The sequence below is a fragment of the Furipterus horrens genome, unplaced genomic scaffold, assembly GCF_987537825.1.
Source record: "Furipterus horrens unplaced genomic scaffold, mFurHor1.1.pri manual_scaffold_9, whole genome shotgun sequence".
Taxonomy (NCBI): Eukaryota; Metazoa; Chordata; class Mammalia; order Chiroptera; family Furipteridae; genus Furipterus; species Furipterus horrens.
This window is the reverse complement of record NW_028327179.1, coordinates 10,578,603-10,590,118: the sequence shown is the minus strand read 5'-3', so window position 1 is coordinate 10,590,118 and position 11,516 is coordinate 10,578,603. Positions and strand designations below refer to the sequence as shown.

The 11,516-nt window shown below is 42.1% G+C and overlaps 1 protein-coding gene across 1 annotated transcript in view; it reads right to left on the bottom strand.

The window, feature by feature from the left end:
• Positions 1–744: 744 nt before the first annotated feature.
• The window catches only part of CPVL (carboxypeptidase vitellogenic like), a 105,630-nt gene continuing 94,858 nt past the window's right edge, over positions 745–11,516 (bottom strand). The window contains exon 13 of the mRNA XM_090287792.1: positions 745–995. Coding sequence (XP_090143918.1) covers positions 885–995 — 111 coding nt within the window. The 3' untranslated portion in view covers positions 745–884. The remainder of the gene's footprint in view (positions 996–11,516) is intronic.

Sequence of the window (11,516 nt, the reverse complement as noted above, 5' to 3'; positions counted from 1 at the left end):
ATATTTACAAATATATGTATTTTGATGCCAGATTATCTCAAACAATTTTTTTTTTTTTTGGTATTTCATCAATTATACAAAATTAGGTCATTGTTTATTTGGCTAAAAGAAGTACAGAATCTACAACCAGAATTAAAAACAGCTCATGACTAATGTGGCATGCAGGCTGTTGGATAAATGTGTATCCTTCAAATGAACCAACAAGTAAAGAAAGAAAGAAAGAAAGAAAGAAAGAGAGAAAAGGCAGAGATTCAGTATGTTTTCTGACTAAGAGCCTCTGCTTATCATCAGTTGGTACATCATTACTTTTATATCTGAGATTTCTATTTCCAAGAATTTCAGATTACCTTTCATGTTAAGATTTTCTACATTCCAGAGTCTCTTCGCCACCACAGTTACAACTTCACTGGTTCCTTTAGTGTGGTAATTGAGCTATTCTTATACAATAACATTTACTAAACACCTGCCAATGTACGGTCTGACAAAATTCTACTATTTATAGAACAAGATGTTGTTACAGCTCTATTCATTCACTGTGCTTTTCACAGAATCTTGGGAGGGATTCAAAATTCCTATTCAAGGCCTCAGCATCCCATTTATCCATCCCTATCTTAATGGGGTCTCAGAATCCACTCTTTCCACCTTTTAAGTTAAAAAGTGTAATTCTCACTCAGGCACCACATTTTCTTAAATGTAATTTCGTGATGAACCATCTCTCCCTGCAAAAAAGAACCACACTTGTAATTTCAAGGGTGATTTTTATTGATGAGCCACATTTTGCAGAGAGAAGAAAAAATCATTTTCTTATTTATATGACATTTTCCATTTTGAAAATTTAATTTTCAAAGATTCAAACCCCTGACATTCTTTTTGAGGAAAGTAGCTCATCCATCATAAGGATCCCATCCTTTGTCATAAATGAATCGATTTATCATGTCAAAAGCTCTCAGAGGCTGGTCATGGGGCAAAGAGTGTCCTCCACCTCGAACAATGACCTTAAAGAAGAAAAAGAAAAGAAAAATTGAAATTTTGAGAAATGCATGTTCTATTGTTTTCTTCTTTCTTTTTCTTTTCATGCTTATTTATTTATTGAAAGCTTTAATTCAGATTAAAGTATTCTGAAAGCTTGCATGAATACAGAACATATTTTATCAATTCATGCCTTTGGATATGTCAATGTTTTGCTTTTGACAGCTTTAATAATAGGTATCTTAAGGTAGGAAAGTTTTGAGATTGTAGAGTTATGTAATTTTCACAAAGTTGGGTTTATTATTAACTTGTATAAAAGTGGAAAATTCCTTCTTGTCTTTTTCCTCTTTGGAGGGAGCTGTCTGCTCCCCTATGCTGTCCTATAATTCTTACCTGGTTAGGCCGGAGGTTAACTCCACCTGCAACTGGGTGGAGGAATTTATTCAATTCTACCCTTCAATTAGCTGGTCCACTTGGCCCTCACACTGAGCTGTACTTTCTATGTTAGCCTTTGCCATTAATAAACAAAAAATAAAATAAAACAACAACAAACAAAAAACCCTTGCTACCTGAAATTTTGAGAGGCCTTTTTTTTTGAGCAGCATAGATTTTTCCCAGCATTTCACTATGAAAAATTTTAAACATAGAGCAACTTTGATTTTCATATAGACATCATTTAGATTCACCCATGAGCCCCCACTTTATTCATTTTCTTACATACAGAGCCCTCTCTTTGTATATTAATTCATCTTACCTTTTGGACACATTTCAAAGTCATACAACGATATCAGTACACTTCCCCCCCAAACTGTGTGCAGAATGAACACACAATGACATGAGCTAGACTTACGTGTAGACTCACCAAGTTTGAATGACAGCGGACACCTGTGGCCCCTCTCAGGATATATAAAACATTCTTAAGACATCTAGCTGAGGTGAGTTCAGACACGCACGTGGACCTACAAGGGGTCCGCCTTGGCACTAGGCTACCCACTGACAAAACCAGTCTCCGCACTCAAAGCCTCTCATGTCAGCAAGTGTCCCAAGGAGAGGAAAAGGGAGGCCTTCGGGGTGCAATTCCAAAGGGACAGGACTGACACTGAGTTTCGTGAGGCCAGATGTGAGAGAGGTCAGCACGGCCCGTGATGTCCTGTGGCACGTGATGACCAGGTAGGGGTCAGCAGCGGATGAAGTGAGGGAACACATGCAGGACAAGGATCTGTAACTTGTAGCTGCTGAATCACAACCCGCCACTGAGCATCGCTTTGACAGGCCCTTTCATAAGGGGTTGGGCTCATTGTACCTAGTTCTGCCTGCAGGGGACTGAGGCAGAAAAAAATACAAATAAGTCGCATAGTACACTAATTATATGACCCCCCCCAACACTCACCATCTTACACACGACCTTGCTGTGTGGTAGGTGGGACCCACGAGACTAGGTGAGTTGTCCTTTGCAGCTCAGGTCTCCAAGTGTACAGGCACAAAGGCGGAGCACACTCACATCAGGGCAAGAGTGTCAAGGTGACGGCGCTCTTTGGAACTATTCTGTGACTTGTCCGAGTCACACAACTTTAAGTGATTGAATTAGCAAGAACCTCGGCTTCTGATGCAAACACCAGTGTTTTTCATCAAACCGTTGTCCTTATACAATAATTCTTTACTCTTGGACCAAACTTTGCAGCTTAGTCACAGAACAGAACACTTCAGCCACCTTTAAATAACCCACCGAGGGAGGGGAGGGAACTAGACCCCTGTGACAGATGTGAGATGGGATTTACTCCTCACACACAATGGAAAACACCCGCCTTATGCTACTCTTCCTCGACCGTCACCTGTGCCCCATGCAATGACCACAGAGCCCCTCTACCGTCGGTGTTCCGGCTTGCATCTGGAAACCCAACATGTCCCACTTTTTGTCGCAGGCTGAAAGTAAACAGATGTGTGACAGGAGCTCCTGCAGATGACTTTCAAGGAAAACTGTTGCTCCCCCCGCACTCCCAGGCTAGAATTCTCTTCCTGTAAATTCCCATCCAACTCTCTGGCCTTTGCAGAAAACCGATGAGTGATTTTTATACAACTGCAGCTCAGCTGAGGACACAACAAAGTTATGTTTGTGACAAAACCCAGCTGTTTCAACTGGAAATGAGTTTGGCAGCAATGCTCTTGCACAGCAATAAATGGAATACCCGAGTTAAGGTCATCCTGTCTCTAGGACCAGAGCCACAGCTAATGGGGGGACGGCACAGAGTTTTATGGCCCAGGCTCAGGGGAAGCCGGGGGCAGTCAGAGCTCAGGAGCATGACTCCAGGCTCAGCAAACTGTGCCTTCTCTTTTTTAGCTATACAATCGGGAAAGAAGAATTATCACTGGCAATAGTTGTGAATTGTGTGAGAAATTAACAAAATAATGTCCACAGAACACTTAGCACAATGCCTGGCCTGGGATGATCCACAAGAAATATTAGTCATTGTCATTCTTCTTCTAACAAGTATCCTTATTCAAAATCCAGCATCCAGATGCTTGTATCAACTAGCCTTGAATATTGTGTTCCCACGTTAGCATCAGAGATCTTGGTTTAAGGAAGTCGTTTAAAACCTGAGGTTGTTCAGATGGACAGCTGGGCCCTATCCATACAGGGTCCAATTCTGAAGGTCTGGGGCAAGGCCGAAGAATTTGCATTTCTAACAATTCCAAGGTAATGCTGATGCTCTTTGAGGACAGCTGTTTAGAAGAGGTTTTTCTACCTTGTGACTAATCAGGCAATTCCCCATTTGCTTCAAGGGAGGCTACAAATAGAAATTCTGTTAACACTTCCTCGTGACTTCACCTTAGTGTATTTCTTCCTGGCCATCTGCTCTCCTGGTATTTGCGCGTGCGCACACACATACACACACACACACACACACACACACACACACAGACACGCACACTCATACACGTGCCTTTTATGCCCTGATAATCACATGGTCCAAGAGAGATGACTTGGCTGGTATTATAGTTCTTATTCTCAGGGACCTGCCTGACCCCACTCCAATTCTGAGCTGCCACATGTAATATCCAGAAGCCATTATAAGGACGTTGTTCAGATTGGAAGGGAATGCGCGTTCAGGAGCAAAGTCTTTTTCACTTGCCACGAATTCTCAAAGTATGTTCTCCGACAGGTTCCCACACAGCATTTTACCAGTGTTAACCTCAAAAATAATTTTGTGAGTGCAGAAAAATACACCGTCCCCTCATTCATAGCCACGCCGTTCACCACCCACAGTCAGGGGCCACTCCTTCTGCAGCAGAATGTGGCAGGGCTGTGATCACATATTTAAATATGACAAAATTAATCGCAAGGCTCCCTGGGCAGGAATGGCCTCATTGCCAGGAACTGTATATTTGGGCTGTTTCCACACTCGAGCCGGAACCGCTGGACTCACGTATTCCCGATGTTCCAGCGGGTTACAAATGTGTCTGAGTTTTAAAAAGGTATAGAAAACACGTTAAAACCTCAATTCACTTTGTTAAAAATTGTAAATTTTTAACAATTCTCTCCGGAACTAGAAATGTGGATTTCCCAGTTGTGGCTTCTTAGGGGACAAAACATAGAGGAAAATTCACAAGGGGCGCGTGGATGTGGATGTGTTGGGGTTGCTTGGGGTCTTGGAGGAGCAGCAGATCACTGGACAGATAGTGGGGGGTGGCTGGGCGGGGGGAGCATTGCAGACAGAAGAAACTGCATGCACGAGTGTGGGGCATGGGACTCACAGCACGCGCCTGCACCTCTACCTGCAAATGGCTCCTTTTATGGAGGGATAGAGGGAAAACAGAGGGAGGTGAACAGGTAAAGCCCATATGACATGCCACTGAGATGCATGGACCTTATCCTGTAGGATTTGTGTGTGTGTTAAAATACACATGATGCAAAATAAAATGACCATTCTAACCATTTTACAATGCACCGTCCCGTCACATTTGGTACACTCACAATGCTGTGCGACCATCAGCGCTATCTCGTTGCAGAAGGTTTTCATCATCTCAAAGGAAACCCCACACTCATCAACCACCACTTCCACTCTCCTCCCCCTGCCAGTCCCTGGCAGTCACTGATCTGCCTTCCGTCTCTATGGTTTGCCTGCTCTGGGCCCATCCTAGAGTAGAGGGTTCTATATGGCCAGGGTACTGACAGGCTCAGATTTGCGTTACAGAAAGGCGGCTGAATATGTGCAGACGGAGGTGATCGAAAGGGAATGATCTGGGGGCAAACTGGGAGACTAGCTGTCCAGGTGAAAATTGATGTAGACTCATAGGACAGACAGTGAGAAGGGGAAGGAAAAGAGGGATGCTGGGCTGGAAGCAGTGAAATCGGTGATCAATTAGATGCAAAGTTGAAGTGGAAGCAACCCCCTAAGATGCACACACACACCCTCCCCATTTCAGGCTCCTGACATGGACAGGTTTGCAAGGGGTGTCAGTATTAACCAAGAAGGAAGAAAAGAGGTAGGTGGGAGTAGCAGCTGGAGGGGAGGGGGTGTCGGGGAGGCAAAATAGGATAGATTGCTAGTTCCCGTTTGCCCTGACGGAATGATAAAGACACCAAACCTTGTTTGTTATGGTTTCTGACTTACTCTAGGTCCTTTTACTATTTTCTTATTCCATTCACCATTTGTGAAATCTTACCTTTTAGCTTTCAGAAACTACGCAGACATAGCGATAAAATAAATATGCACTCAAATAAAAAATACGCTACGAAGAAAAGGTTCTTGGGAAGGAGAATAAACAGCAAGCCCAAGCTTGTTAGTAGGCGCCTCCTAACAAAGAATGAGGCAATTTGCTTCTGAACAACAACAAACAAGAAAGCAGAAATGGAAGCCCATCGTTCACACCCAGGGCAAACGCTTTCGGATTTCCAGCCGTAACTACTAGCGTAGCAAACAGTTACTGAATAGGAGGGGGCGGTTGTTTTAGCCCGCCTAGCTGCAGCCTTCTCAGGAGTACACGTTCTTAGAGCAGGCGATGTGTACTTTTGGCACTGCCTTAAAGCCCCCCAAGGGCTTCTTAGGGGTACCATCTTACTGAATCAATAGCAGCAATATTGTAGTTTAGGATTTCATGCCTGATTAGGACCCAGTAGCGTGTGTCAAACCAACCCACTTCATAAGAAGATGCGATTCAGCCTCGTGGGTGGAGAAGAGCGTGAACTCAGGGTTCGGCAGTCTGGCTTTAAGCCCAGCTCTGTGACTTTGGCACAATGACGTCACTGCCTCTACTTTCTCGTCTATAAAATCGTGTTAAAATTCAGGTGACCAGTTGTCCCAGTTTGCCTAGGCCTGAGGGGCTTTTAGGAACATAGAAGTTGCAGTGCTAAAAAACGAAAAAGATAGTCCAGGACGGTTGGTCACTCTAAGAACATTTGACTTTTGGTGAGGATTCAAAGAGATAGTGCACATACAATGTTATGTGGCATTCAGTCCACAAATATGTATTAAGCCTGAACCATGCTCCATACGGACAAATAATAAGCACTCAAGCAGTGGTCCTCATACTCTTATTATCTGACTTTTGATGATCAAAGGAGTGTTTTTTCCCTTTGACAGTGGGGGAAGAGCATAAGTTACAAGATTCATCAACACATAATCACTGCTGTACTTTTTCAGAAAGAAAGGATTATGAATATATATTCTTCAGGAGGGGGACTATTTCTCTTCCAGGCGTCTTCTATTTCCATGTGATGAGTCCCTCCTTCCCCTGGGAAAGGTCCCAATTAAAGTAAGAAAGCAGATTGAATTTGAGCTCCAACGTCTGCCAATGTGCTCGACTTAATGGACGAGAGCGAGTTTTATCCCTTAGGCCTGCCAATGCCATGATCCGCCCCGTTCTTTCCTTCCACCCCCTAACCCCACCTGCAATGCCAAATGCCCTCTCCTCCCCACACATAAAAGTCAAGCAAGCCAGACCTTACTTGTCTCTGCAGAATGAGAGAAAGCTGTTCTGTCTTCTCCTTCCCTTTTAAGAACCCACTTTACAACAAAAGGATGTAGTGCAATTAAAAAGTAATCGAACCCTCACTTCCTCCATGTCCCGTTTTATATTTGACATCTACAAGAGGACGAAAAGCACAATCCAGTTCGTTAATTGCCCTTACTCACTATCTAGCTTTCTGATCTACATCTGTGGGCTTCTTCTGGGAGACAGGAGTGGGGAAGAGAGAGGGCAGAGGTTACAGCAGCGAATGCTCTCAACCAGGGGTGTTGTGAGGACTCAGATCCCGGCTCACTCACTGTCTTCTGGTTGATACTGAAAGAAGGGCCAACCAACCTGTTCGGATTTTATTTCCTGCAAACAGCCACGCAGGATGGCTCTGGCAGTGCTGTGCTGGGGTGTCCACACCTGCGCACATCGCTGCCCCTCTCCACAGTGAGTGACATCACGTGGGTAGGTTGAACTCAGCCACGCGGGAGTGATGCCACCGTGGAAATGGACAAACTACAGATCAGCGTTTCCCCCTCCCTCCCAACCTTGTTCACCCTCGGACTGCTGAGGAAAGATGACATATTTGGGCATTCTTTCTTTTTCTCAAAATAGATCAGAGAAACGTCCACCCAAATGGGTAAATCATAAGGTCCAAAACTTTTCTGGAACCCGGGCTCAGGAAATCAGAAGAGCCAGGTTTCAAATATTGGCAGGAAGACCGAAGGTCCTGTCTCCTGTGCCCAATCCTGCGTCGTCCCCACTTAGTTCCATTATAATTGGCAATAATTGTTTCAAGACCACACCACCACTGTCACGGGCACCTGGTGGTGTCAGAGCCCTTGGGGCACTCCAGGGCTGGTCTGTTTGGGACAGTTGACTGGACAGGGTACCTAGATTTAACTGTGTTCCTGACCCACAGCCTAAGGGGACTCGGGACCCTGAAATGTCTCCAAGTTCCAGGAATTTAAAAATACAACACATGCCAACGGCACAGCATTTTCATGACAACATTTGTTGAAAGAAAACAAGGCACACAGTTTTTACTACCAAAGCAAAGACTGTGTGGAACAGAAAACAGGGCCCTTGGTCTAGGTGACAATCCTAACAGAACTTCATTTTGTTTCTTCCCGCTGTGCATTGCTCTAACCCGCTCTACCCTCCACCTGGTTAACTCTTTGGCTCTGTGTGACATTCCCACAAGAAATTCTGTGACGCTGGTTACACTTCCAATGAAACAACAGGACAGCTACTGTTTGAAAAGCAAACCCAATTCCCTCTTTGTTCCTCAAGCAGTATTAATGTTTAAAACCCATCTTCCATGTGTGATAATACTTTAAATGTTAAACTTCTTAGTATTTATTCCCTTCCCATAATGAAAGGGTCTCTGTTAAATTTCAATAGATTTTTAAAAATTACTCAACAGCTAAGAGAGAATTAGGCACCATTGCCTGGCTGTTCTACCTCTGCTATCCAATTTATATTTTAAATAATACAATAGATTAGCTCCCTGAGTCTTAGCTAAGTGCATATTTGGGTAGCTTAATTTAGAAGCATTCTTTTTATGCTAATAAGTCTTCTCTAATGAAAAAGAACCGCAGGAACTAAGAGGACACTTGGCAAATAATCAGAGTAAAATTGGGAGCTGCTATTGTTTATTATTTCCTTTGTTTTCAGGAAGCAAGCTGTGTCCTTTCTTAAGAAAAGGAAAATAATCCAAATACCAAGAATTCAATTTTTTAGAAGTCCCTGAGATAATGAAAGTTTTACAACACCTTCCATAAATTGGTTTCCCCGAATATTTCCCCTATTCCTTTTACGTGACGCAGAAGGAAATAGTCTTCAGCTGACATAAACAATGCAAGCTTTAGTTTGGAGGGGACAGTTCTGAACTATTCATTATCTCCACATGTCTCATCTATTTCCTAGAAGACACTGTGGTGTGTACAACTGGTGAGCGGCAATAGCATCCCTTGAGAACTGTAGTATTAAAACACACACACGCCTACACACACACATACATAACAAGAAGGGTATAGGCATGAGGCAGGGGCCAATTTGATTTTAATATTAATTCACTGAACATTTTCTGAGTGCTAGGAGCTGTGCTAAGGGGTTTGCTACAACAGGAATCATACATTATTCCTGTCCTTAGAGAGCTCAGTGTCAAACAAGGGAGGAAGGCAACGAATGAGTTAAAAGAAACTCCAATGTGGTCCCTGCAAAGGGAAAGTTAAACCAGAGCTGCAGAGAAGGAGGTATTCTGGGAGGAGGGCTTCCTAGAGGTGATGCTGGAGCTTACTTTTGAAAAGCCAGTGGAGGTTTTCCAGGTTATCTGAGGAGCAGAAAGGGCCTATTGTGGAATAGGGAGAGCGTCCTGCGGAAATTGCTGGCTGATAAAACAGCAGGTGTGTTTGGAAAATTATAAGGTGTTTTTTTTTTTTTTTTTCCCAAAAAAATTCTAATTGAGAAAAAGGTAGCTGAGAGTTCAGGTTGGGGAAGGAAGCCGAGGCCAGATCAAACCTCTTCACTATTCTAGTAGAGTCTGAATTTTATTCTGTAGGGAGCAGAGCGCCAGTGGAAGGCTCTAAATGAGGGGGAAAACACGACCAGACTCGCATTTTGGAAAAAGCACAGAGAGGAGGGTAGATGGAAGGGGATGGAGCCTAGTTAAGACCAGCTAAGGAGGCTCTTGTAAAAGGCAAAACATTTTAAACAACAACAACAATAACTTAAAACACATATTTAGAGTGTTCTTTTTTTTTTTTTGCTGTTCCACTTATTTATTCATTGGTTGGTTTTGCTTTTTTTAAATGTATTTTATTGACTATATTGTTACAATAGTTCCAATTTTCTCCCTAGAGTGTTCTTGAAGAGCAGCTTTTAAAACGTGTGCCTTTTACTAAAACACCATGTGGGGTAGCCATCATTCTGTTTAGTGTTCCTAAAATGCTGTACTTTTTTTTTTTTATTGGTTTGTATAAAATCTGTGTTTTTCTTTTTAAGTAATTCTTTGTGGTTTCTGTGTCAAGCACTAGGAAATGAATAAAGTCATGGCAGTGAGAAGAATATTATAAAACAGATGTGAGAAATGCTAGCTATGGAACTGGGTGAGTAATATTTGCCAATTACATTTTTTTTTAATTTACTGGGGAGACTCACAGCAAAGCAACTGCTAAATAACTTCCCTTCCTTGTTGTTTCAATAAAAAAGTAATGGAACTGAGGGGACTGGTCCTGTGTTGGAAAAAGATTCAGGTTCTTCTCCCACACGTTCTAGGGCTTGCCTGCAAATCCATGACAGAAGTTAGAATCGGTTTATTTTATTTAGTCACTTCTTATCCTGAGCCACTGTGGGTGAGTCAAGGCGCTGAAAGAATACATTTCTGATTTTTTTTCTTTTATTTTGAGCTGCATATTTTGGTAGCCAACCTGAGCACAGGACATCCGGGGGAAAAAAAAAATGTGTCTGCATAGACAAAGCAGCACCAGAACTTAGACATGACATGTTCACGCTACCCTTTCATTGTGCCCATGTAGATGCCTGTCTTTTAATCTGATGGTAGCCAGAGAGGAAGATGCAGAAGACAGCAAGAGAATAAAAAGGCAAGCCATGAATATTAGACACAGGAAAGGACATTAAGCCCACCTTCAACTTAACAAACTCAGGAGAAAGATGGCTAGAGCCTAAATCAAAAGTTGGTGATACAGTGGAATAACCAGAATTCTAATACATTACTAGCTAGACTACATCAATGTGGAAAAACATTTGGGTATTATCTAATAAAGCTGAAGAAGTTCACCCTGTGAACTCCTCAATTCCACCTCTTAGCATTATTCTTAGAGATTCTCTTACACAGCGGCACAAGGAGACATGTGGCAGAAAGTTTATAGCAGCAGGATTTGTAGAAGCACAAAAATTGGAAACAGCCCAAATGTCCAGTAGCAATGGAATGGATAGATAATATAATCATATAATGGAATACTATGCAGCAATGAAAAAGAATGAAGTGCAACTGAACATATCAACATGGATGAATCTCACGATGTATTGAATAGCAAAAGCATGTTAAAGCAAAATATGTACAGAGTAATCCCTTTCTCTAAAATTAAACAGGAAAAGTAGAATATTATTTATGGTGATGTGTATCTGTAGTAAAGCTATTAATTTTTTTTAAATGGGAAAAAGATGATAAAAACAAAATCCAAGACAGTGAGGAAAGTGGATGGAATTGGGGAGGGCAAACTCATGGTAATGCTTTATTTCTTTTTCTTTCTTTTCTTTTTTGTATATTTTATTGATTATGTTGTTACATAGTTCCAATTAGTGCTTCATTTCTTAAACTAGCTGGAAAGTATAAGGGTGTTCACTTACCATTGTTTTATCTTACACAAGCATTATACATATTCTTTGGATATTATTCAATTTTCAATTAAAAAATAAAAATAAAAATCACCTACTGATGCTGTCAAACTCACAAAAAATAAATCTTTAAGAAATTTAACCTGTTCTCTGTTGTGTTTTTTCCCTTCTGCCCAACACAGAGATGATGAAATAGGCCTTATGTCTAAAAACAGTAGGTGAGTAGGATA